The sequence below is a fragment of the Salvelinus namaycush genome, chromosome 14 (assembly GCF_016432855.1).
Source record: "Salvelinus namaycush isolate Seneca chromosome 14, SaNama_1.0, whole genome shotgun sequence".
In the NCBI taxonomy this organism is placed as follows: Eukaryota; Metazoa; Chordata; class Actinopteri; order Salmoniformes; family Salmonidae; genus Salvelinus; species Salvelinus namaycush.
Window position 1 is genome coordinate 19,800,439 of NC_052320.1, and position 26,434 is coordinate 19,826,872.

The 26,434-nt window shown below is 42.1% G+C and overlaps 1 protein-coding gene and 1 pseudogene across 2 annotated transcripts; one reads left to right on the forward strand and one right to left on the reverse strand.

Annotated features, from left to right (window-relative positions):
• Window positions 1-2,113: 2,113 nt before the first annotated feature.
• zgc:56699 (uncharacterized protein LOC405758 homolog) lies at window positions 2,114-8,153 on the forward strand. Of its 2 annotated transcripts, XM_039008158.1 has the most exons (7): window positions 2,114-2,633; window positions 6,013-6,119; window positions 6,255-6,381; window positions 6,485-6,568; window positions 6,767-6,830; window positions 6,954-7,024; window positions 7,185-8,153. In XM_039008158.1, coding segments are annotated over exons 1-7 (552 nt in total). In that variant the 5' UTR covers window positions 2,114-2,536; the 3' UTR covers window positions 7,187-8,153. The 2 variants fall into 2 exon arrangements, with proteins under 2 accessions (XP_038864086.1, XP_038864085.1); XM_039008157.1 differs by having other exon boundaries at window positions 6,954-8,153.
• A 13,382-nt stretch (window positions 8,154-21,535) lies between these two features.
• Window positions 21,536-24,832, reverse strand: LOC120058652 (annotated as a pseudogene).
• Window positions 24,833-26,434: the final 1,602 nt, after the last annotated feature.

Here is a 26,434-nt window from a genome sequence, read left to right on the forward strand (position 1 = left end):
TCCGCAAATGAAAAATGGTGGGTGTGGAAACAATTCAATTCACTTTTGAGCACAATCAATCATAATTAATCACAGAGGTACATATGGTCATAAAGGATTACATGCAGTGCATTTGGAAAGTATTCAGACCCCACATTGTTACGTTACAGCCTTATTCTAAAATGTATAAAAAAAGAATCCTTTATCTACACACAATACCCCATAATGCCAAAGCAAAAACAGGTTGACATTTTTGCAAATGTATTAAAAATAAAACACACCTTATTCAGACAATTTGCTATGAGACACGAAATTAAGCTCAGGTACATCCTGTTTCCATTGATCATCCTTGATGTTTCTACAGCTTTATTGATCCACCTGTGGTAAATTCAATTGATTGGACATGATTTGGATGCCAAGTATCACATCTGGAGGAAACCTGGCCACATCCCTATGGTGAAGCATGGTGGTGGCAGGATCATGCTGTGGGGATGTTTTTCAGCGGCAGGGACCGGGAGACTAGTCAGGATCGAGGGAAAGATGAACGGAGCAAAGTACAGAGTGATCCTTGATGAAAACCTGCTCCAGAGCACTCAGGACCTCAGACTGGGGCAAAGGTTCACCTTCCAACAGGACAACAACCCTAAGCACATAGCCAAGACAATGCAGGAGTGGCTTCGGGACATGTCTCTGAATGTCCTTGAGTGGCCCAGCCAGAGCCCGGACTTGAACATCTCTGGAGAAACCTGAAAATAGCTGTGCTCCCCATCCAACCTGACAGAGCTTGAGAGAAGAATGGGAGAAACTCCCCAAATACATGTGTGCCAATTTTGTAGCGTCATACCCAAGAAGACTCAACGCTGTAATCGCTGCCAAAAATGCTTCAACAAAGTAATGAGTAAAGGGTCTGAATACTAAGGTAAATGTGATTTTACGTTTTTTTATTTTTTTGCAAAAATGTCAAAACCTGTTTTTGCTTTGTCATTATGGGGTATTGTGTGTAGACTGAGGGGGGAAAAAACTATTTAATCCATTTTAGAACAAGGCTGTAACAAAATGTGGAAAAAGTCAAGGGGTCTGAATACTTTACAAATCCACTGTACATACAAATGGGACCTCCACATCCGGCTTCTTCACCTGCGCGATTTTCTGAGACCAGCCTCTGATGAAACTGTGGTTTGTGCTCGTTGTCCTCACCAGGGTCTTGACTTGACTGCAGTTCGGCATCGTAACTGACTTCAGTGGGCAAATGCTCACCATCGATGGCCACTGGCACGATGGAGAAGTGTGCTCTTCACGGATGAATCCCGGTTTCAACTGTACTGGGCAGATAGCATACAGCATGGCGTCATGTGGGCGAGTGGTTTGCTAATGTCAACATTGTGAACAGAGTGCCCCATGATGGCGATGGGGTTATGGTATGGGCAGACATAAGCTACAGACAACGAATACAATTGCATTTTATCGATGGCAATTTGAATGCACAGAGATACCATGACGAGATCCTGGAGGCCCATTGTCATGCCAGTTATCCGCCGCCATCACCTCATGTTTCATAATGATAATGCACAGCCCCATGTTGCAAGGATCTGTGCAGAATTCCTGAAAAGTGAAAATATCCCAGTTCTTCCATGGCCTGCATACTCACATACCGCCCGTTCCAGTTCCCACCAATATTCAACAACTTCGCACAGCCATTGAAGAGGAGTGGGACAACATTCCACTGGCCACAATCAACACAGTCTGATCAACTATGGGAAGGAGATGTGTTGCACTGCATGAGGCACATGGTGGTCACACCAAGTACTGACTGGTTTTCTGATCCACGCCCCTACCTTTTAAGAATTTGTTCTTAACTGACTTGCCTAGTTAAATAAAAGGTTAAATAAAATATTTTGCATATCTGTATTCCCAGTGAAATACATAGATTAAGTCAAATGAATTTATTTCAATTTACTAATTTCCTTATGAACTGTAACTAAGTAAAATATTTTAAATTGTTGCGTTTATATTTTTGTTCAGTTCGCTGAGCGTCACATATGTTGTGGCAACGTGATTGACAGCCAATGACATGGCTGATTGACATTGTAGGACACACCCACTGGATCAAACCATGTTTTGCCGTATTTAAAAGTTGAAGTCAATTTCCACTACAGCTATCTACACGCGCTCTTCCAAATTCAGTTTACTAAAAAGGTGAATATTTGCTAAATCTGGTTATTTTTTAAAGACGTTGCTTGGTTTACTTTTTAAAAATCTGTTTATTGCCAAGAGAAAGGCAAAGTTTGAGAGCTATCATTATTATGCAGAATCATTATTTAAACGTTCCTAGCTAGGGGGCTGGCCATGCCACATGTTATTAGCTAGTATCAGGAAAAAAAACGTGCAAATTAGAAACTCAAACTGTAGCCAGCGGTTGAATGCATGATCATGGTGTAACATTGTAAGCTACCTAACGTTACCTGAAAGATAATTTAAGTATTCATGTGCTACGAACTTGAGTAAATTAGCTCGGTAACCTGGCTTCAGCGACCACCAGGCCACACTTCGAGGAAAGATGTCTACCATCAGATTTGGATCAACTTGTAGTCCTTCGAAGACTACTCTAGCTGAGCCATTGCCACGCTGGAACGATGAGGAAGGGGAAAAGGCTGGTAAGAGTCAAATATACATTGCCTTTTGTATTTCAATCAATTACAATTTTTGATTGTTGGCTCCTAGGGACTTCTCATACTTTAATTCACGTGTCTCTGTCTGCAGTGACCTGATTGTCCTGCACGGATGTGATCAACTGACTATGACAGAGGCTTGAATACTTTTATAACTAAACCAAGATAGACCACAGGTTGTTGTTTCCAATGGGACAAATGAGTCATGGTGGGCAGAGCCAAGCACGCGCTAGCAATATCCCATTGGCGCGTTCTAGTATGCATCTACATATTTCCGTTAGGGAACGCCTACTGTGAAGTGCGCGTTTACAATGACTCAATTCGCGTTTGTGCTCCTAAACAGCTTGCTTTTAAAAAATAAACTTTTGCAAAGGGTAATGTCTATAAAACTTAGTCCACTCTGTTTATAACAGATTATAATTTTTTGGAACTTTATTGAGATCAAATGTTTAATTGATGAGAATTTGCAGATTGTTGGACAAAATCCACTGCCTGCCAGTGGGCTTCCTCTCACTACCATATTTGGTAGTGAGTGGAACCACCAACTGGATGCTTCACGTTTACACATCCAGTGAAATATGTCTCATTGTACAATCTGTGCTAGCACCACCGTGTTTGTATTCTTCAATGTTGCTGGAATTACCTAATGTATGCTACAGGAAGGCAACAGGCCTAGGCCTAACTATCCCTTTTTGATTGGATCCATTTGGGCAGAGTGCTGATTACGCAATGACATCCGGGGGTCTCTATTTATTAATTTAATAATAGACGTCATTTAAACAGAGAAAATATTACCTTTTTAAAGAGGCATGAACACAGCAAGTCATGATATTTTCATCTGTCAAATAAATCAATTCAAAAAGTAGGCTACCTGTGCGTGTTCGTACACTCCAACATTCCATCATCCAAACTGCTTGTATAGCCACCAAATGGTATACTCACGCCATTTGAAGAATGGAAATAGACATCTCTTACAAAACACCAAAAAGTGTGCCCAATGACATTCAGCCATTGCCATTGATTAGGCCTACATTAATTGATGTCTTGCAGACAGTAGTAAAGGTCGCAGTTGTAAATGAGAACTTGTTCTCAACTGGCCTACCTGGTTAAATAAAGCTGAAAAAAAAAAATAAAGTTGTATTTTTGTTGCATTTAGGGGAGCTAACGTCTCATTCAAGGTGGCTGGGCCCTGGCTCCCCTGTAATTCGCACCCTGCATTTGGGTAAACCATAATTCTATCCTCCTGATTCCTGTTTACAAGCAAAAATTAAAGCAGGAAGCACCCGTGACTCGATCAATTACAGGACTGTTTTGCTATCACAGACTGGAATATGTTCCGGGAATCCTCCGACGGCATTGAGGAGTACACATCAGTCATTGGCTTCATCAATAAGTGCATCGACGACGTCGTCCCCACAGTGACCGTGCGTACATACCCCAACCAGAAGCCATGGATTACAGGCAACATCTGCACTGAGCTAAAGGCTAGAGCTGCCGCTTTCAAGGAGCGGGACTCTACCCCGGAAGCTTATGAGAAATCCCGCTATGCCCTCCGACGAACCATCAAACAGGCAAAGCGTCAATACAGAACTAAGATCGAATCGTACTACACCGGCTCTGACGCTTGTTCGGATGTGGCAGGGCTTGCAAACCATTACAGACTACAAAGAGAAGCACAGACGAGAGCTGCCCAGTGACACCAACTGGCAAGTGTCTTCACTGACATTTTCAACCTCTCCCTGTCCAAGTCTGTAATACCAACAAACAGACCACCATAGTCCCTGTGCCCAAGAACACTAAGGTAACCTGCCTAAATGACTACCGACACGTAGCACTCACATCTGTAGCCATGAAGTGCTTTGAAAGGCTGGTCATGGCTCACATAAACAACATCCCAGAAACCCTAGACCCACTCCAATTTGCATACCGCTCCAACAGATCCACAGATGCAGTATCTATTGCACTCCACACTGCCCTTTCCCACCTGGGCAAAAGGAACACCTATGTGAGAATGCTATTCATTGACTACAGGTCAGCGTTCAACAACATAGTGCCCTCAAAGCTCATCAATAAGCTAAGGACCCTGGGACTGAACAACTCCCTCTGCAACTGGATACTGGACTTCCTAATGGGCCGCCCCCAGTTGGTAAGGGTAGGTAACAACACATCCGCCACGCTGATCCTCAACACAGGGGCCCCTCAGGGGTGCGTGCTCAGTCCCCTCCTGTACTTCTTGTTCGCTCATGACTGCACGGCCAGGCATGACTCCAACACCGTCATTAAGTTTGCTGATGACACAACAGTGGTAGGTCTGATCACCGACAAGACAGCCTATATGGAGGTGGTCAGAGACCTGGCTGTGTGGTGCCAGGACAACAACCTCTCCATCAACGTGATCAAGACAAAGGAGATTATTGTGGACTACAGGAAAAAGAGGACCGAGCACTCCCCCATTCTCATCGACGGGGCTGTAGTGGTGCAGGTTGAGAGCTTCAAGTTCCTTGGTGTCCACTTCACCAACAAACTAACATAGTCCAAGACAGTTGTGAAGAGGGCACGACAAAACCTATTCCCCCTCAGGAGACTGAAAAGATTTGGCAAGGGTCCTCAGATCCTCTCAAGATTTTACAGCTGCACCATCAAGAGCATCCTGAGTGGTTGCATCACTGCCTGGTATTGCTACTGCTCGGCCTCCGACCGCAAGGCACAACAGAGGGTATTGCAAACGGCCCAGTACATCACTGGGGCCAAGCTTCCTGCCATCCAGGACCTCTATAACAGGCGCTGTCAGAGGAAGGCCCTAAAAATTCCAGCCACCGTAGTCATAGACTGTTCTCTCTGCTACCGTACGGCAAGTGATATCGGAGTGCCAAGTCTTGGTCCAAGAGGCTTCTTAACAGCTTCTACCCCCAAGCCATAAGACTCCTGAATATCTAATCAAATGGCTACCCAGACTATTTGCATTGCCCCCCTCTTTTACACCGCTATTACTCTCTGTTGTTATCATCTATGCATAGTCACTTTAATAACTCTACCTACATGTACATATTCCCTCAACTAACCGTAGCTCCTGCACATTGACTCTGTATAGTCTCGCTATTGTTATTTCACTGCTGCTATTTAATTACTTGTTGCTTTTATTTGTTATTCTTACCTGTATTTTTTTAAACTGCATTGTTTAGGGGCTCGTAAGTAAGCATTTCACTGTAAAGTCTACACCTATTGTATTCGGCGCATGTGAATAATAACGTTTGATTTTGATTTGACACCTTGCCTACATTAGTCTACTTTTAGCTCATTCTAACTAAGTAATTTCCTTGGTGTTAACTTTGCTCCATGGCATTATTTTCTCTGTTGTCAATAGATCCAGAAGATGCCTGTGATCCAAATAAACTCCTTCAGTGTCCATACGACAAGAACCATCAGATCCGTGCCTGCCGCTTTCCATACCATCTGATCAAATGCAGCAAAGTTAGTAGCTATAGGAAGTAATGTTGTTGAAGGCGCAATATGACATTGTGCCATGTCATCTTAAATGTTGCTAATATAGTCAGTTAGTACATGGGAAAACAAGTTATTCAGCTGTCCTCTTGTCCTTTCCTGTAGAACCACCCTAAACTGGCCAGTGAATTAAAAACGTGCCCTTTCAACGCCCGCCACCTGATGCCCAAGCATGAGCTTTCACACCACATTGCTAACTGTGTTGACAGAATATCTGTGAATGCAGAAGACTGTGAGCTTTTTTTGTTTTGTTTTACCCTTCCTGTATTTTCATTATTCAATGATAAGCCTATTTGCACCCTTTAGTGAGTCTAACCAGGTTCTGTTATTTCCAGTAGGCAGCGCTGAGGTGCAGAGCAAGTGGCAGGTACCTGTTAGCACCTGGACCAACACCAACTGTGATGAGGACTGGGATAAAGGTACTCTCTCTCAAACTGCTGATTATGCGTGTGTACTCAAAGCAAAGATGCCATGTATGCATTTATTTGTTTCGCAACTTCTGCACACTCTGTGGACTGATGCAGTGAATGCAACTTTTCAGATATTTTTATGCTGGAGATTTTCCATTGATTTCCATCGGCAGCATTTTATTTAAATGCAGCTTTTTCTTTTTCTAGAAGCTGATATTTCTTCGGTGCCTTTCGTATGGGGAGTGTCCACAAACCTGATCAGTCAGAACAGGTCAGCTGACCACACAAAGTTTGCAGTGGAGTTCATTGCTACTAGATATGATATTTGAAACAGAGCTGGTTAATATTTTCAAATTTAAAACATAGTTTTAAGTGTAGTCTCCTTTTTTTTTAGGACTGAGCCATGCACTACAAACAATCTTACTCCTGGACTCCGAGCTCCAAGAACTCTGCCCTGGAAAATGTGTAAGTCATGTTTAATCTGTTTTATGTTACAGCATTCTGTATTTCTTATGGTTTGGAGCCACGCTGTCTTTTCTTGCTGTACTGTCTCACTTAAAAGCTTGTGGCCAGGTGTTCACTTGTCCCTCATAGGCTCATTGTATTTCTCATAATTTTTGTTCAGGACTGACTAAGGGCAGAATGAGTGACAAAAGTTGGAAGTCAAGAGGCTATCTTGCAGTTAAGTTTTATATCATAGATGCATGTTTTATTAGCTCACTTTGACTTGATTATGGACACGTTTGAGAAAAATCCCATTGACTATTTTGTTTGACTATAAATGCATGCTTTGTAACCTAACCTTAGACATGGTGATTGGGGTTTGTGTCCCCTTTTTCGTTATTAAAAGGCTTTTTTGCAGAAGTGTTTCCCTATAACATTCCCTGTTAATGTACTGTATGTTTCTGATGCCCTACTGCAGATATGAATATATTCTCACTGTATTGCACATATCAGATATCTTCAAGATGCTCATTATGTTGACTGTGAAGTTGATTTAGCCTCTTAATGGATCTTGCTTTGATCTTTTGCCAGTTTGTTGTATATTATTGGATTTTGGCCTGTAATTACAATTTTTTTTAAAGTGAGGTAATGTTCTGTCCTCATGGCGGTTTAAATGTCTACAATTTGCATGTTGGGCTCAAGAGAACTGACAGGTTGAAAATGGATAGGGCATTTAAGCAGATTGGACTAGAGTTGGACATTTAATCCTATCCGATAGGCAAAATCCAGATAATTTTTGAAAAACTGGGCCCAACTGATCTCTTGTTAAACCGTCAATACACAATACATTCATCCACGCAGCTGTTCTTAATTGCAACCGTTAAGGTCATCTCCATAGATTGATTAGCTGACAATGTCACAAACTATGCACGTTCATCAAATGGGGCAGAAGTCTGTTTTGTGATTCTGGATGGCAACAATGACAAGAAGCTACCATTTGGGGAATCGTATTGTAGGTGGTTCGTTTCAGCTTGTATCTTGTTACAATGTCTTGTTTTGACTGATGCCACCTATATGCTAATATGGCAAAAAATTCGCTAGCTAACCAACAACTGTGACAATGTATTTGTGACAAGTGCTCATTGTGCAGTTTGTTTTCAATAAACATTAGAGATAAAATATAGTTTGTTAATAATCTAAGCCAATCCTGTCTGTTTTGCTCCATAGTTGCGCATGTGTTGGTTTTGTTGCTAAACAACCAACCTGTCTATTTGGATTAGTCAACGTTCTTCTACTACTTCTGAGGTGGTAAACAAAGGGTGCGTACTGCCATCTGGAGTGTAAAGCCAAGTTTGGCGACTCAAACTGCAGATAGTTGAAGTAGAGGTATCGGGACTAAATTCCAATTGACATATGTATGTAAACTTTTTAATTCACATTAGCAACGGGAATGTCACGAGCCGGAGGGGGTTTGGCTCAAATGTACCATACATGGTGTGTTCGTAAATTCACTGGAGTGCCAGAGTGCGCTCTGGGCGTTTGTAAATTCAGAGCGTTCAATTCACACTGGACGAACTGGCCGAGGAGTAGGATTGATCCGAGCGTTCTGACATTACAACCACAGTCGATTACCAAGCTAACTGGCTAAAGTTGGCTAGCTAAATTACTTCCAGACACAAATGACAGAACCTCAATCTGACAATTTTACTAACGCAGCTGGTTATGCTGTTTTCATGTTATCTAGTGTTGGTAAATACATCTTTGCTGCTGGCAACAAATTGAATTGTTTTAATGCCGACGTTTACTAACACAGTCATAATCAACAGGTGTTGAGCGTTTGTAAATTCATCAGTTATTCTGCGCTCAAGCACGCTCAGACGAATCCTCTGAAATCGGAGTAGATAGCGTACTGGACTATGGCTAAGCAGGGAAACTATTCAGCTAGCTATGCAAGCAACTTTTCATGCAGCTATCATACTAGACTCTTGAATAATGCAACATTTCAAAACCATGTGAAAACATTTTAAATTGTTTATTTTCTAAGCCATAAACATTAATTTAGCAAAGTGTAAATCATAGTCCACAGATGCTAGGATGCGATAGTCAGGCATCCCATTGTGACAGCTGTGCGGCTCCTTCAACTGTTTACCATTGGGGGGGAAAAATAAATAAAAAATGGGCCAATGCATTAGCAGCAGGGTCTGGTCTGCTTAGTTCATTGACTATATATGAACCAGAAAAAACAGTGTGTGGGACATCTCGCTTCCTATTCCATCTTGGTTACTGCCACCTGCAGATATGGAATGTTTGCTCACACATAATTCATTGGCTTATCCCTCTTGATGACCTGGATGGAATTGTGTGGTCCTTCCTAAACCCATAGGAAGTCCCACCCAGTTGACTATGTTAAAATGGTGGAAGTCCTCAATGCAATGTCCAAGCCAAAACTGATTATTTCCAAGTAGTGATCTCTATGGTGTCACCTTAGTCCTGCTTGCTGCCATAGTCTTTGAAGATATGTTTGCCCTCTGGTGGGTATTATTATCGGAACAACTTAGTCCTACTTTGAGCAGACCATGGGCGATTTGTTCTATTTGACAATCATTCCATACACCTGAAATAAAAGATTTCCTTGTTTACCAAGACAAATCTACTGTGGCAATTTAACCATGGAAATTGAATGTTGGTGTAGCCTACTGTTATTTGTTTTCTATTTTATGTAATCCATTAAATATAACTGTCTTTAAAATATAATTGTATGGTCCTTTATCAAGATGATCGGGGGTAAAATATCCCTGGACTGTCCATATTTTAAATGTGTAACTAATATAACTATATAGCAGGGGTACGCAACTCTTACCCTGTGAGGTCCGGAGCCTGCTGGTTTTCTGTTCTACCTGATAATTAATTGCACCCACCTGGTGGCATAGGGCTAAATCAGTTCCTGATTTAAAGGGGAACAGTGAATGGCTTCGAGGTCCAGAGTTGAGTTTGAATTTCTATATAGTATGTATTTAGCAACGGTGCTTTTATTAGAAGTCACAGTAGGGCTCAACACTTGCCTTTTCTTTGACGTGAGCTGTTTGCATGAATGTTACTTTAGACAGGGTATTAGGTAATGATAATATCATTTGTTTTTAAACTTGCGCAAAAGAGGTTAATGATATCCCACACATGGGTTTTATTGGTATTCCTGCAAGGATGGTGACACATTCGATAGCATTGGTATAGAGGCTATGAAAAGTAAACAACCCCAATGTTTAACAGTTCAACTTTTAAAATAAGAGATATAAAAGATATATATATATTCAAGGAACATACTGAACTTAAAAATGTGATTTTAAAATACATATAAAGACATTTATGCATGTCATTATTTATGCATGTCATTTATGCATGTCTTTATGCATAATGCATTTATGCATGTCTTTAAACACAAGTAGGGTTACAATCCTACTTTGAAGCAACCATGATCCTATCATGGTCGTTAGACTGTCTCCAGTCTTCTACAAGCAGATTTGATCCTACTTTCTCACCACGTGAAGAGGTCATTTTCCTCAGGATGAGACGCACTGATAACTGATGCAGCTGCTGAAAGGTTGCAGCGTCCACGCACAGTGTCAAATCCAGAGTGCTCTTCTCTAGACTACGTCCTATTAATTATCTCCCATGCAACATCCAAGTTAGTGAAATATATTTTTTATTTTTTCTCTCTTCAATATGATTTAACAAACTCTATGAAGTTATTCCATTGTTTCCTTTATGCAAGAAGCGAAATGTCAGCTGTTTCATGATGCTCAGAAAATATATTAGATTCTTGAATTCCCAGTGAAGCTTTCCAAAATATGACATTTCAAGAACAACTAAATGATGAGGTTCATTTTTGAATGACGACAGTCAGAATTTAAGTGAGAAGAATGTCAAGGTTCATGATTTCTTGAATTAAAAACTAGACTTCAAAGACGTTCATTGTTTTTGTGTAGTGATGCTCTGCTCTCTGAGGCTTCTTTGCCAAGCTAGGTTTCTGACATAAGTATTTTTAAAGGAGACGTGTGTTTGCCCTTCTCACTTTCTTGGGCTGCCTTTGCATCTCTTCAAGGCCACCTGATGGCACTGTTAATCCATTTGTAGCTGAAAAGTCTATTTAGGTTTATACACAATTCACTGTGTAGAGACAGTTATTGAATTATACTTGACTATGTATGCTGCAAATACATTTTGCATTTTAAAGATGTAATCTTTCATACATATGTTGCTATACATCAAGACCTACTATAGATTGGTTTTCCCCTTGCCACTGATTACTCATGGAATCAATTTCAGCAACTAGCCTGAAGAGATTATAGGGGGACTAGAATTTGGATAAACCTGTCCAGGCTGCTTCCTTTAGGACTTTGGCGATACTATGTTATCTCCCATGGGCAGTTTTTACTTCATATCTCAAATGTCCTTATTCCACTTGATGGGATTTGGATGTTCCTCAAGCGTCCATGTGAGCAAACATGAGCAGTATCGGTTACGGTTACAGACCTCCAAGGCCACAAGTGGGGTGTTAATCCTAGAAGGGACCTGCCCTGCCAACACACACTCAGTCGCTTCTAAGTGGCATTATTGATTTCATATGATGACTGGCTATTTTTAAAGTGGAGGCTAATATTGGAGGTGTTCAGAGGACTGTCTGTCTCCTTCCATGTTGCCATCTGGGTTGAGAGAATATGAGTCCCCCTAGGAACATAGTGTACACTTGGAGGAATCTAAACAAGTCATGACTTTCTACTTCCTTTTACAGTTGGATCCAATGCATTTGTGTGATTCTCGTAGTGAAATACCCTTTTCGTTGCATTGTTTGAGCTGCTAAAATGATAGTTATGTAGGCCTATGTCCTACAATATGTGGACAAGAAACTGCAATACACGTTCCTTATTGCCTGGAAACTACTTGATGGTCATTGGTTTAGACACATGGGTTAGGATTCCCTTGGCCTACACATACATTGCATTCAGAAAGTATTCAGACCCCCCTTTTTCCACATTTTGTTACGTTACAGCCTTATTCTAAAATGGATTAAATAAAAAATGTTCTTCATCAATCTACACACAATTGACCCATAATGACAAAGTGAGAACAAGTTTTTAGGTATTTTTGCAAATGTATTAAAAATAAAAAAGGATACCTAATTTACATAAGTATTTAGGCTGTATCACATCCGGCCATGATTGGGAGTCCCATAGGGTGGCGCACAATTGGCTCAGCGTCTTCCGGGGTAGGCCGTCATTGTAAATAAGAATTTGTTCTTAATTGATTTGCCTAGTTTAAATTTAAAAATATATATAAATTCAGACCCTTTACTATAAGACTTGAAATTGGGCTCAGGTGCATCCTGTTTCCATTGATCATCCTTGATGTTTCTACAACTTGATTGGAGTTCACCTGTGGTGAAATCAATTGATTGAACATGATTTGGAAAGGCACACGCCTGTCTAATGTCCCACAGTTGACAGTGCATGCCAGAGCAAAAACCAAGCCATGAGGTTGAAGGAATTGTTCGTAGAGCTCCGAGACAGGATTGTGTCGTCACATATCTGGGAGGGGTACCAAAAAAATGTCTGCGGCATTGAAGGTCCCCAAGAACACAATGGCCTCAATCATTCTTAAATGAAAGAAGTTTGTAACCACCAAGACTCTTCCTAGAGCTGTCCGCCCAGCCAAACTGAGCAATCTGGGGGGGAAGGGCCTTGGTCAGGGAGGTGACCAAGAACCTGATGGTCACTCTGACAGAGCTCCAGAGTTCCTCTGTGGAGATGGGAGAATGTTCCAGAAGGACAACCACCTATGCAGCACTCCACCAATCAGGCCTTTATGGTAGAGTGGCCAGATGGAAGCCACTCTTCTCTAAAAGGCACATGACCGCCCGCATGGTGGTTGCATCTTCATGCTGTGGCAATGTTTTTTCAGCGGCAGGGACTGGAAGACTAGTCAGGATCGAGGGAAAGATGAACTGAGCAAAGTACAGAGAGCTCCTTGATGAAAATCTGCTCCAGAGCGCTCATGGCCTCCAACTGGGGCAAAGGTTCACCTTCCAACAGAGCCATGACCCTAAGCACACAGCCAAGATAACGCTGGCGTGGCTTCAGGACAAGTCTTTGAGTGGCCTAGCCAGAGCCCGGACTTGAAAATGATTGAACATCTCTGGAGAGACCAGAAAATAGCTGTGAAGCGACGCTCCCCATCCAACCTGACAGAACTTGAGAGGACCTGCAGAGAAGAATAGGAGAAACTCCCCAAATACAGGTGTGCCATGCTTGTAGCGTCATACCCAAGAAGACTTAAGTTTGTAATTTGCTGCCAAAGGTGCTTCAACAAAGTACTTATGTAAATGGGAAATTTCAGTTTTTGTGCAGTTTGTTTATGTCTAAGAGCCGATCTGTGATTCTTAACCAACCATTCTAGAACGGGGTGGCTAACCCTCCTTGGACCTGGGCCCAGATTCACAAAACCTTAATTTCTTATTTCTTAACTGCCATATTTTCCTCAACTATAGATTTATGAAGAAAGTAAAGCAAAGTTGCTATTCCTCAAAGTTTATTGGAAATGTTCTGCGTTATTTCTTATCTTTCACCTTAAGCAAAATGTTTTTGGATTTGTTCTTAATTCTAAGATAGCTAAATCCTTGTCTTAAACTCAGGGCAGTGAGAGAATAGGCTACACTCACAAACTGACTTGCCTAGTTAAATAAAGGTAAAATAATTCATAAATATTAAATAAAATGTTTTACGACAGTAATCTCAGTAAGAAATATGCTAACATGATTGTCGGTTGCCTAGGAACAAATATCTTAAGAAGATTCTAACAAGATATTTGAGAAGTTTGTAGGAAAATCTTTCAATCTTAAGATATTGTTGAGGAATTGCACTAATGAACTATCTTATGAACTTTATTATATATTTTTTAAGAAGCTTCTTAAGTTTTTGCAAAAGAAGTGTTTTGTGAATATGCACCCTGTTCCTCAAGACCTTGATTGGCTGATTCAGGTGTGCTTTCTTCCCTCTCGCCCGAACCTGGGCTTGAATCAGGGACCCTCTGCACACATCGAAAACAGTCAACCTTAGAAGCATCCTTACCTATCGCTCCACAAAAGCGATAGGTAACGATGCAGAGCACGTCACCGTTTTGAAATGCCATTAGCGTGCACCGCTAACTGGCTAGCCATTTCACACCAGTTACATTTGTTTAGGGCTGGAGTGAAAGCCTTCATACACAGTGAGAAGGGGCGTGCTCGTTTTGCACTGACATGGGACGCCAGACTATGTTAAGTGGCGAAAGCGGAGAATTGTAGAGCTGGGAGCAGTGAAAGTCAATACTATAAACCGACAGACGATTGAAAAATGTCAAACAGAGAGAAACAGTTGTTACTGTTTTTATAACTACTAATAACTACTACTAATGACAAACAGCATAGTAAATCTATTCAGTTTGCCTCTGATGCAAATGGCTGTTAAAATATTTGTTAATCAATGACCATAAGTTAGTTTGTCTCTATCGTGTACATTTTGTTGTTTTGTTTTTGACTCAGCCAGACTCGCCGACTGTTTTGAGCGGGGCATTCTGCTTCCGTCGCCGGGACACCCGGCTTCAAAGTGAGTGTCAACTTCGCCCACTCAAGCAACAGCCAGGGGACCGGGCAATGCAAAACGTGCTTGCCCAAGTTCTCCATGAGGACTGTTGGACTAACCCCTAGTTGTCACGGGCATCGTCTAGGTGGAAATGACTGGACCAACGTGCAGCGTACATTTTCCTTTATTTATGTAAATGTTGCCAACAAAACAAGACACAAAGAAACGACCGTGAAGCTTACTAGGGCTATAGTGCCACTAACAAAGATAACTACCCACAACTAAGGTGGAAAAACAGGCTGCCTAAGTATGATTCCCAATCGGAGACAACGATAGACAGCTGTCCCTGATTGAGAACCATACCCGGCCGAAACAGAAAACATAGAAATAAAGAAACTAGAATGCCCACCCAAAATAGAGAATAAAAGCCTCTCTATGGCATGACACTAGTCTAGAATTAGTGTTGATCAGGTGCTCTAACTCATCACCCACCAGTGGTCTGGATGGGGCTTCCTCTGTCACCCAGCCCATATCTATCTATGCTGAATCTGAACATGCAGTGTCTGTTGGTAGGAATACAGATGGGACACTTATTTTTCCAGGTAAGTTGACTGAGAACACATTCTCATTTACAGCAACAACCTGGGGAATAGTTAAAGAGATGAATGAGCAAATTGCAAACTGGGGATTCTTAGGTGACCATGATAGTTTGAGGGCCAGATTGGGAATTTAGCCAGGACACCAGGGTTAACATCCCTACTCTTACAATAAGTGCCATTGGATCTTTAATGACCTCAGAGAGTCAGGACACCCATTTAACATCCCATCTGAAAGATAGCACCCTACACACAGTAGTGTCCCCAATCACTGCCCTGGGGCATTGGGATATTTTTAGACCAGAGGAAAGAGTGCCTCCTACTGGCCCTCCAACACCACTTCCAGCAGCATCTGGTCTCCCATCCAGGGACTGACCGGAACCAACCCTGCTTAGCTTCAGAAGCAAACCAGCGGTGGTATGCTGCTGGCACAATTCATGTTCAATTCATGACATATTCATGCAGTAGGAATAGCTAAATGGGACAAAGTGAAAGAACTTGACCCTTATATCTTTATAGTTAATTGAACTGAGCAGTAGTCATACAGACAGACACCGTATACATTGTGTTGTACATGACTAGTGCAGCTTTAATCACATTTTGTTTGAATATAACATACAGATTTGTAACAGCTCCCAGCTAATATGTAATTATTACTTCATAAGAATGGTTATTGGATTGAAAGAAACAACCTACGTGACTGGCAGGTAACCAAGCCAATGGAGCATTGAGTAAAATTTGTATCAAACTTTTTAAAGGGATTTACTTTTTATCAACTCCCCTAGTATGCAATATGTGTTAAGTTTCCTCACAGATTGCATTTGCTGCATGCTCTGAGTCTGACTGCAGCCCATGTCTCTCTTTGCACACACATTTCTGTGCACTATCGTTGACGCAGATCATGGTGACAAAATTAGGCCATGGCAGTTTGTGTTCCCACAAGGCCATGTGAAACCCAAGTCTATTCCCCATGGAGTTGTCTGTCTTCAGTCTAGCGTCACTGGGTCACCAACTTATTCCATCTTAGCAGTTGCACCCTCACAATGCTTATTGCCTGATTTTGGGCAATTGATAACCTATGTAAGGAGCACCTGTACTTCATGAATGGTCTCTTCATATGATTGCCTTTGTAGCAACCCGCCAGAAGTGGTAGTCTACACTCAGCAATTGAAGCATACTCTACATATTTTAAAGTGTGAGAATGTCTCACTATTCATTGTTGAAATAAGTCACTTGAGCGACTGGGGAAGGGAAGTAATTGTAATTTATGATTGGATCATACGGTTTTATGTATGGCCAATCCCTTGTTAAATGAAAGTTATCCTATCACAAGTGAGAGAAACTATAGAGCCCCACAGTGGAGGTGTCATAATACCCATAAAACCTACCAGTCAAATAGGGAAATGGTTCCAATTGTTTTTCCACCATTAATTTTACCCATAGGGGATTTTAGAAACACTTAAAATAAGGGCTGTGATTCGTGTAGGCTTACCCTGGCGTGACGTTTTGATAACCATGTAAATCATTCTCGGACCACCCCTCATCACTGTCAAGCGCTCCCTAAAACACTTCTGCGAGCAGGCCTTTCTAATCGACCTCGCCCGGGTATCCTGGAAGGATATTGACCTCATCCTGTCAGTAGAGGATGCCTGGTTGTTCTTTTAAATGTGCTTTCCTCACCATCTTAAATAAGCATGCCCCTTTCAATAAAAAAAACAAACTAAGAACAGATATAGCCCGTGGTTCACTCCAGACTTTACTGCCCTTGACCAGCACAAAATCACACTGTGGTGTACTGCACTAGCTTCGAATAGTCCCTGCGATATGCAACTTTTCAGGGAAGTCAGGAACCAATACACACAGTCAGTTAGGAAAGCAAAGGCTAGCTTTTTCAAACAGAAATTTGCACCCTGCAGCACTAATTCCAAAAGGTTTTGGGAGACTGTAAAGTCCATGGAGAATAAGAGTACATCCTCCCAGCTGCCCACTGCACTGAGACTAGGAAACACTGTCACCACTGATAAATCCATGATAATCGAGAATTTCAATAAGCATTTCTCTACGGCTGGCCATGCTTTCCACCTGGCTACCCCAACCCCGGCCAACAGCTCTGCACCCCACACAGCAACTGCCCCCCCCCCCCCCCCCCCCCCCCGCTTCTCCTTCACCCAAATCCAGACAGCTGATGTTCTGAAAGAGCTGCAAAATCTGGATCCCTACAAATCAGCTGGGCTAGACAATCTGGACCCTCTTCCTAAAATTATCCGCCGCCATTGTATTTTTTTTTATTATTTTTTTTTTTTAGGGGTGGATCAGCTTAATATTGCGGAAAGAATGTTGCTTCCAATGTAATTGTCTGCATCATTTCCAATCCCCCATATTTTTTTTGGGTAAATATATATATCCATACACGCATGCATACATATATACATATATACATACACATACCTATATAGACATACATACTTTTTTAAAGAATATACCTTTATTATTATTCCCCGCAACCCTACCCAATTGGAGTAAACTAATAAACACTTCTGCTTTTACCTTCAATTTATACATCTTATACCTATTTTACAGACACAGACTACTTTATAATAGTTCTCTCTTGTTTGTTCTTAGTCCTTCCTCTATTTCTGTTGTCCATCCAATTTTATTTCCACTTGTAACTGTGCTATTTCACAAAAGCTCCGCACCTATACACATTTCACACGCCGCCATTGTTGCAACCCCTATTACTAGTCTGTTCAACCTCTCTTTCATATCGTCTGAGATTCCTAAAGATTGGAAAGCAGCCGCGGTCATGCCCCTCTTCAAAGGGGGATGTCTAGACCCAAACTGTTACAGACCTATATCCATCCTGCCCTTACTTTCTAAAGTCTTCGAAAGCCAAGTGAACAAACAGATCACCGACCATTTCGAATCCCACCGTACCTTCTCCTCTATGCAATCTGGTTTCCGAGCGGGTCACGGGTGCACCTCAGCCACGCTCAAGGTCCTAAACAATATCATAACCGCCATCGATAAAAGACAGTACTGTGCAGACGTCTTCATCGACCTGGCCAAGGCTTTCGATTCTGTCAATCACCGTATTCTTATCGGCAGACTCAACAGCCTTGGTTTCTCAAATGACTGCCTCGCCTGGATCACCAACTACTTCCCAGATAGAGTTCAGTGTGTCAAATCGGAGGGCCTGTTGTCCGGATCTCCGGCAGTCTCTATGGGGGTGCCACAGGGTTCAATTCTCGGGCCGACTCTTTTCTATGTATATATCAATGATGTCGCTCTTGCTGCGGGTGATTCTTTGATCCACCTCTATGCAGACGACACCATTCTGTATACATCTGGCCCTTCTTTGGACACTGTGTTAACAAACCTCCAAACGAACTTCAACGTCATACAACACTCCTTCCGTGGCCTCCAACTGCTCTTAAATGCTAGTAAAACGAAATGCATGCTCTTCAACCGATCGCTGCCCGCACCCGCCCGCCCGACTAGCGTCACTACTCTGGATGGTTCTGACAACTATAAATACCTAGGTGTCTGGCTAGACTGTAAACTCTCCTTCCAGACTCACATTAAGCATCACCAATCCAAAGTTAAATCTAGAATTGGCTTCCTATTTCCAATGACTGGAACGAATTGTAAAAATCACTAAAATTGGAGACTTATACAGTTGAAGTCGGAAGTTTACATACACTTAGGTTGGAGTCATTAAAACTCGTTTTTCAACCTCTCCACAAATTTCTTGTTAACAAACTATAGTTTTGGCAAGTCGGTTAGGACATCTACTTTGTGCATGACACAAGCAATTTTTCCAACAATTGTTTACAGACAGATTATTTCACTTATAATTCACTGTATCACAATTCCAGTGGGTCAGAAGTTTACATACACTAAGTTGACTGAGCCTTTAAACAGCTTGGGAAATTCCAGAAATGATGTCATGGCTTTAGATGCTTCTGATAGGTTAATTGACATATTTTGAGTCAATTGGAGTGTACCTGTGGGTGTATTTCAAGGCCTACCTTCAAACTCTGCCTCTTTGCTTGATATCATGGGAAAATCAAAAGCAATCAGCCAAGACCTCAGAAATAAAATTGGAGACCTCCACAAGTCTGGCTCATCCTCGGGAGCAATTTCCAAACACCTGAAGGTACCACGTTCATCTGTGCAAACAATAGTAAGCAAGTATAAACACCATGGGACCACGCAGCCGTCATACCGCTCAGGAAGGAGATGCGTTCTGTCTCCTAGAGATGAACGTACTTTGGTGCGAAAAGTGCAAATCAATCCCAGAACAACAGCAAAGGACCTTGTGAAGATGCTGGAGGAAACAGGTACAAAAGTATCTATATCCACAGTAAAACGAGTCCTATATCGACATAACCTGAAAGGCCGCTCAGCAAGGAAGAAGCCACTGCTTCAAAACCGCCATAACAAAGCCAGACTACGGTTTGCAACTGCACATGGGGACAAAGATCGTACTTTTTGGAGAAATGTCCTCTGGTCTGATGAAACAAAAATAGAACTGTTTGACCATAATGACCATCTTGATGTTTGGAGGAAAAAGAAGGAGGCTTGCGAACCGAAGAACGCCATCCCAAACGTGAATCACGGGGGTGGTAGCATCATGTTGTGGGGGTGCTTTGCTGCAGGAGGGACTGGTGCACTTCACAAAATAGATGGCATCATGAGGATGGAAAATTATGTGGATATATTGAAGCAACATCTCAAGACATCAGTCAGGAAGTTAACGCTTGGTCGCAAATGGGTCTTCCAAATGGACAATGACCCCAAGCATGCTTCCAAAGTTGTGGCAAAACAAATTATGTACAATAGCTTTAAATCATGTTTCTCATTTCTTGAGCAATATAATCATAGAATTCAAGTGCTATTTGCATCTGGAAATGTCATGGAATGCATTTGCTCAATATTTTGTTGATGGGCCCATTCTTAGATGGTATGCCCATCTTGCAGATTGTGGCTTTAAGTATCCCATGCTAATTTAAACACATTCATAATCATGTATTGCACAATAATAGTCCAAATTTACACAATAAGCGATGTACACTGAGGAACACTATGTCCATCAGACTGACCAGGGGAAAGCTATGATCCCTTCTTGATGTCACCTGTTAAATCAACAGTCAACAATCAGTGTAGATGAAGGGGAGGAGACAGGTTAAAGAAGGATTTTTAAGCATTGAGACAATTGAGACATGGATTGTGTATGTGTGCAATTCAGATGGTGAATGGGCAAGACAAAAGATTGAAGTGCCTTTTTAAACTGGGTATGGTAGTAGGTGCCAGGCCCACCGGTTTGAGTGCTTCAAGAACTGCAACTGAAATGGAGGGGTTGGGGCACGCCCTGAACTGGGATACCATTTGGGGAAATGTATTTGTTACCTTTAAAAACCCAGCACACCAGCTTACAAGTTATACAACCCCATTTAGACATTTTAAGATGAAGCTGATTCCTACTCCAGTATGTGATAGATGCCGTATGAATGCTGTTGGAACATTAATGCACATGTTTTGGGAATGTCCTGTGGTGTCCCAATTCTGGTGACATGTTTCAGATTTCCTCACAAAAATGATGGGTTTCCTTGTGAACAAAAATCCAGCTTTATTTTTGTTGAATGATGACTCTTCATTTGTACTGCAACTGGTTCAGAAAATAATCATTTATGGAGGGTTACCAGCAGCAAAAAAGGTTATCATTAGTGCTTGGATTACCCCTACAATCCTCTCATGTATTATGTAAAACTATCAGATATCAACAACTCTTGACCAAGCAGTGGACCTACATGGTAAGAGGGGGGGGTGACATTCTTTGAGAATTTTTTTGTTTGTTGTAAATTTCATTTTGTGTACTCAAAATATACTCTTGACCAGTATTTAAATAGCTTTGTATGTTTGTACAAAAGATTGTTAGTGTTGTCATGTCAGTTAATATTTGTAACGTGATCCTGCGCTGTGTATTGTATAATGTTTTTTTTTTTTTTTTACTCTGCTGGGTTTTTTTACACTCAACAGTTTCCCATGTGTATCAAGAATGGTCCACCACCCAAAGGACATTCAGTCAACTTGCATCCCTCTGGATCACTTTCAACACGTAGAGTCCATGCTCTGACGAGTTTAGGCTGTTCTGAGGGCAACTCAATATTAGGTAGGTGTTACTAATGTTTTATACACTCAGTGTGAAACATTCTTAGATGCAAAAAAACATAATTAAGTTGTAATACTTGTTCTGGCTGCTCAATCATAGCTGCCATATTTCAGTGATATTTATACAACATCACTATCTGCAATTGGTAGTTCTCAACAAGATCAGGTACCCTTCTCAAATTTCCTTATGATTGTAACATGTTTCAGTCTTAATGCGCCAGTGGAGTCATTGTGGCTAAGCTATAACACCATGATAGTAGTAAAATCTTGAACCTGAATCTCAAAAATACCATCTAGCTAAGGCATAATGTACATACGAAGCAAGATGATGCAGTCCTTCGGCCTGTGAAATGTAATGACTGATGCAATTTTTAAAGTGCACTAACGCATGTTCATCAAAATCTAACTTTGTTTCCTTAACTTATTGCAGTCTGCTTTTGGTCCATGGCCTGTCTGTTTTTTACTCCAGTATAAATAATTAGTGCACACTCAAAGCCATACATCTGAAATACTGCACTAAAACACAAAACTATTATTGAAATGATAAAGTTAATTATCCTTTTAGCACCATACTATGGCCGTTGCTAATGCACAAGAGGTCCTATTTTCCTCAAGTGAGAGTGATTGAATAGCTTCAGAGCTTTTAAGATAGTATTATTCAGCACTTTCATGTCAGTCTTTAAGAGTCTTTCATTTGTTTGTCCCTACTCCAAAAGGGAGATCACTTCATCATTTATTGTCTCTTTAGCAAACTGTATAGTCTTCTTTCGCTCTCAGAAAGGCAGAGTTTCCATTAAAATTTTGTCCACTATGGGGGGTGGTGGGACCAAGTCCTCAAGCTTAAGATAGAAGATGCGCTGCAGGCCCTGGGTGCAGAGAGTCCGTAGCTCGGGCAGTTTTCCCAGGAGGCGGGACAGGTAGTTGGGCCGAGTGGAGTCCGAGGCGCAGCTCGAGACGTGATCTCTGAGACAGGTGATGAGCTGGTTCTGGAACTCCTCCACCCGCTTGGGCTCCTTCAGGCCGTGGCGGTCTGTGGAGAATCAGGAGACAGAAAAGGCACGTGTGTGACCAGAAAGTGTGGAGAGCATAATTTTTTAAAATAGGACATTTATCATTATTCTGTAAGACAATAACATTATGTAAGCCTGTGAATCAAGATGCATGTATATCCAGCTTGTTCAGGCAACTCAGGTCAGGGTGAGCATAAAGATTGACTGCAGGCGCTATGTTGCAATGTCATACTGTACTGGATTATGGTGTGATGTCTCTTAACAGAGCCTGATAGGCTGGCGCGTATGCGTAGGTGGGTTGAGCTCTCACCAGTGATTATGACCAGGGTTGTGAGGCAGGAGAAGGACGACATGTCCAGATTCATGCGGTGGAGGCTCTGGGAGAAGTCCATGATGGAGTCTATCCAGTCACCGAAGCCCCGTACACACTGCATCCGGTGAAGCACCACTCCATTGCAGAAGATCAGCTTGTGCGTCTCAGGGTTGATCCTTGGAAAGAGAATATAAATAGGATGGATTAACAATTTCTTTGATAACCCATGATTGTTGCTTCTAAAATATCTGCACAATGTTAGTTGTGGGTGCAATCAGTCCTGTCATTCATATTGTAATTACTGTATAATCCTAGCAATACAGTGACCAATGTCAATACAACACAGTTATAGCTCTGTATATGCAAGGTGGTCTCCTGAACAATTTAATTTTTTTACAATGACATCATTTGGTTCTTCTTACCTGTATGCTAGTCGCAAGATGAACAGTTCCACGAAGGCTGACTCCAGTAGCAGCTCCTGGTCCTCAGAGCAGAAGGCAGTGAACCCAGGGATGCGCTCAGCCCACTTGCTAATCACGTCCATGGACGCCGTGAGGAGGTTGTAGAACTGTTTGACGTCTCCAACGTCCGCTTTCTCTGACAGACTGGCCACAGTCTCCTGGTACTGAATTAGAAAGGAAGGAGAAGAGTTAGTTCCATTAGGGGAATGCCCTGTATTCTTTTGGTTAAATTTATGCTCCATCCTTAGAAAGAGTACCAACAGCGACCTTAAACCCCAAAAAATAATAAGTCATAGACAGACCACAATGGAGAATTTGCAGTAGTCCTTACCTTAGAGTAGTCCAGTTTCCCAACACTAGGGTTTGAGTCGATGTGTGCCCTCACAAGAGAGGCAATGATATTAACTGGAGCCCCAGCAGAAGATAGGTCCAGGGCTGCTTTTGGCTTGGAGGGCAGACGACCTCTTCGACCTTTTAAGCTATCTGTTCTCACAACTTAGAGAGCGAGAGAGATCCAAGGTCAATAATGTCTTAGCAACTGAGAAAGAAACAGTAGTTATTGTGAAAGATGTGGTAGTAAAATGCATCTGAAGTGCTGGGCTCACCTTCTTTCACCATGCCTACTGCCAGACACTTTTGAAAACGACAGAATTGACAGCGATTCCGTCGCCGCTTGTCCACTGGACAGTCCTTGTTGGCAAGGCACACGTATTTGGCTTTTTTCTGTACAGTACGCTGCAAAGAACACAGAAGGGAAGAAAACTTAGCTATTAAGTTCAGGCTAGTAATGGAGATGCATATATGAATTGTGTTTGCATTGCATGAAAAATGCATTATACACCAATTTATGAAATAAATTGATGGAAGAGAGGAAAAAGCTGCTCACCTTGAAAAAACCTTTGCAGCCCTCACAGGTACGAACCCCATAGTGCTGACAGGAGGCGTTGTCCCCACAGACAGCACAGCGACCCTCATTTCCAGTAGGGCTGTTCGGTTTCAGCGACATGTTACCTTCCATGAAGCCAGAGTCATCTAGGGTGCCTGGCTCCAGGGTTAGAGGGGAGAAAGAAAGCAGGGAGGAGTGCTGCTCCTGACTCAGAGAGAAGGGGCCTTGCTCAGCCAGCTGGGGCTGATCCAGAGGAGACAGATCCTCTACTGAGCCGGGGCCGTAGGTGAAGAAAGAGGATGTCTGTGATAATTCAGTCTTATCAGCCACCCAGCAGACCGGGCCGGGAGAGTAGGGGCCGGAGGCCGAGGCCCAAGCAGGCTGGGGCTGGAAGCCTGGGGTAGAGGGAGACTGGGCTGACGCCGGGCTGCCGAAACATTCAGAGCCACCAGAAGACAGTGCTTCGTCAAAGTAGCTCAGGGCAAAGCTGCCAGGGTAGCAGCCGTAAATCTGGAAGTCATCCAGCTTGAAGGGCGATTCATGGACCGAGACTGTGCTAGAGGTTGTAGGAGCTATGGCGATCTGACAGGAGTAGGCATCAAACTCGCCAGTGTAGGTGCCCACCAAGGAGTTGATGCTAGGCAGGGAGGGGGCAGAGAGCTGGTCCGTCTGGCTACTCACGTCCATGGCTAACCTGCAGGGAAGGTCCAGGCTCAGAGACAGTTGTAGAGGCTGTTATCATAAGGCTGAACTCCATGCGGGGGGTGAAAGCAGGCCATTTCTGTTGAGTAAAGGTGCAGACAATACATGAGAACATTTACAAAGGCAATTTTACAGAGGGCCTGTGTGAGCTGACTATAAGAGATACTAGAATCTACAGTCATGAATTTGTAGTTGACATCCTGTACCCCTGGGTTAACAATCCCTGCATGAGTTATGGAGGACTGTCAAATCTGTCTCATCTAAAGGCATGACATGAATTAACTTCAGGTGCCAGATTCCCCCTCCCCTGCAGGACAAGCCACAACTTTCATAACTGTGCCCTTCCTCCCAACGTGTAGTAGGTAATGCTAACCCTTCTGACCCCGCCGGTAGATTCTGAGAAAACGGTCTCTCTTGTAGAAAGCCTTGGTTTCAGCTGAGTGTTTTCCCAAACTACATCCCCATGGGTGTAATCTTTAGCCATCATTAACGTTCCGTTTTGCAACTAAAACAAGTTTATTGGACAAATACAGGTAGGTCCCGCCCCATTTAGTTCCATTTTAAGAAACGTTTTGCAACAGAATCAGCATAATGAACACGACACTGGAAATCCTTGAAGTTTAAAAACACACCGAACTACATGTCTGAGGGGGTTGGCGTTCAGAGTATGGACTCAGGCCATGAAGGAACAGGAGTGTAGATCCCCCACTGAAGGTAAAAGACTGATTTGAATGTCTCAGCACAACTAAAGTTAGGGAGACTCAAAGATGCACTATGCAGAAATCATTTCGCCATTTCCTGGTTGCTAAAGTTCTAATAGTTTGCTTAATTTTTGTTTATGTGACAAAACAAGCAAGTATAGTGTAGAGAATCATTGTACCATCTAAACCGCTGTCAAATAGCTTTTCCATAACCCAAAATATTGTATTTATCTGTTTGAAACTGGTGTACAAAACCAAAAGACAAAAACAAATCTTAAGAATGGGAAGCATGGAAATAGCGCACATAGAACATATCTACCACTTAGACTTGCTTTCAATGAAGAGTGACAGATCGATAACACACATTTTATGTGAAATTGGTCAGGTCCACAAAGTTACATATTGCAGCTTGAAGTCTGTCTCCATGTAGCCACACGAGTATGTTTGTCTGACTAGTACATTGCTTTAAAAATAGTGTAGCTGGCAGTGCATTAGGTTGTGATGCACATCAGAGGAACTAAGTGGAAGCACATGTAGTACCTCCTACCTGTATCAACAGGTAAGCCACTGCATGCTGACAGGTGCATGTAGCATGCGTATAACTAAATAACTTTACAGTATGATGATTTGTTGTTTTGACTTCTAATGCAGCAATTCACTGTCAAATATACAGTAACTTTGTGGACCTGACCAATTTCACATAAAATGTGTGTTATCGATCTGTCACTCTTCATTGAAAGCAAGTCTAAGTGGTAGATATGTTCTATGTGCGCTATTTCCATGCTTCCCATTCTTAAGATTTGTTTTTGTCTTTTGGTTTTGTGCCACCTATGGATGGCATGTCTCTCCAGTTCTAAGGTATTTTGCATGTATGCCTTTTAGATTTATGCATCTCAGGATAACATGGTTCTAATTAAATTACATTAATTTACAGAATGCGCCATAAAGGGGTGGCAGGTAGCCTAGTGGTTAAGAGCA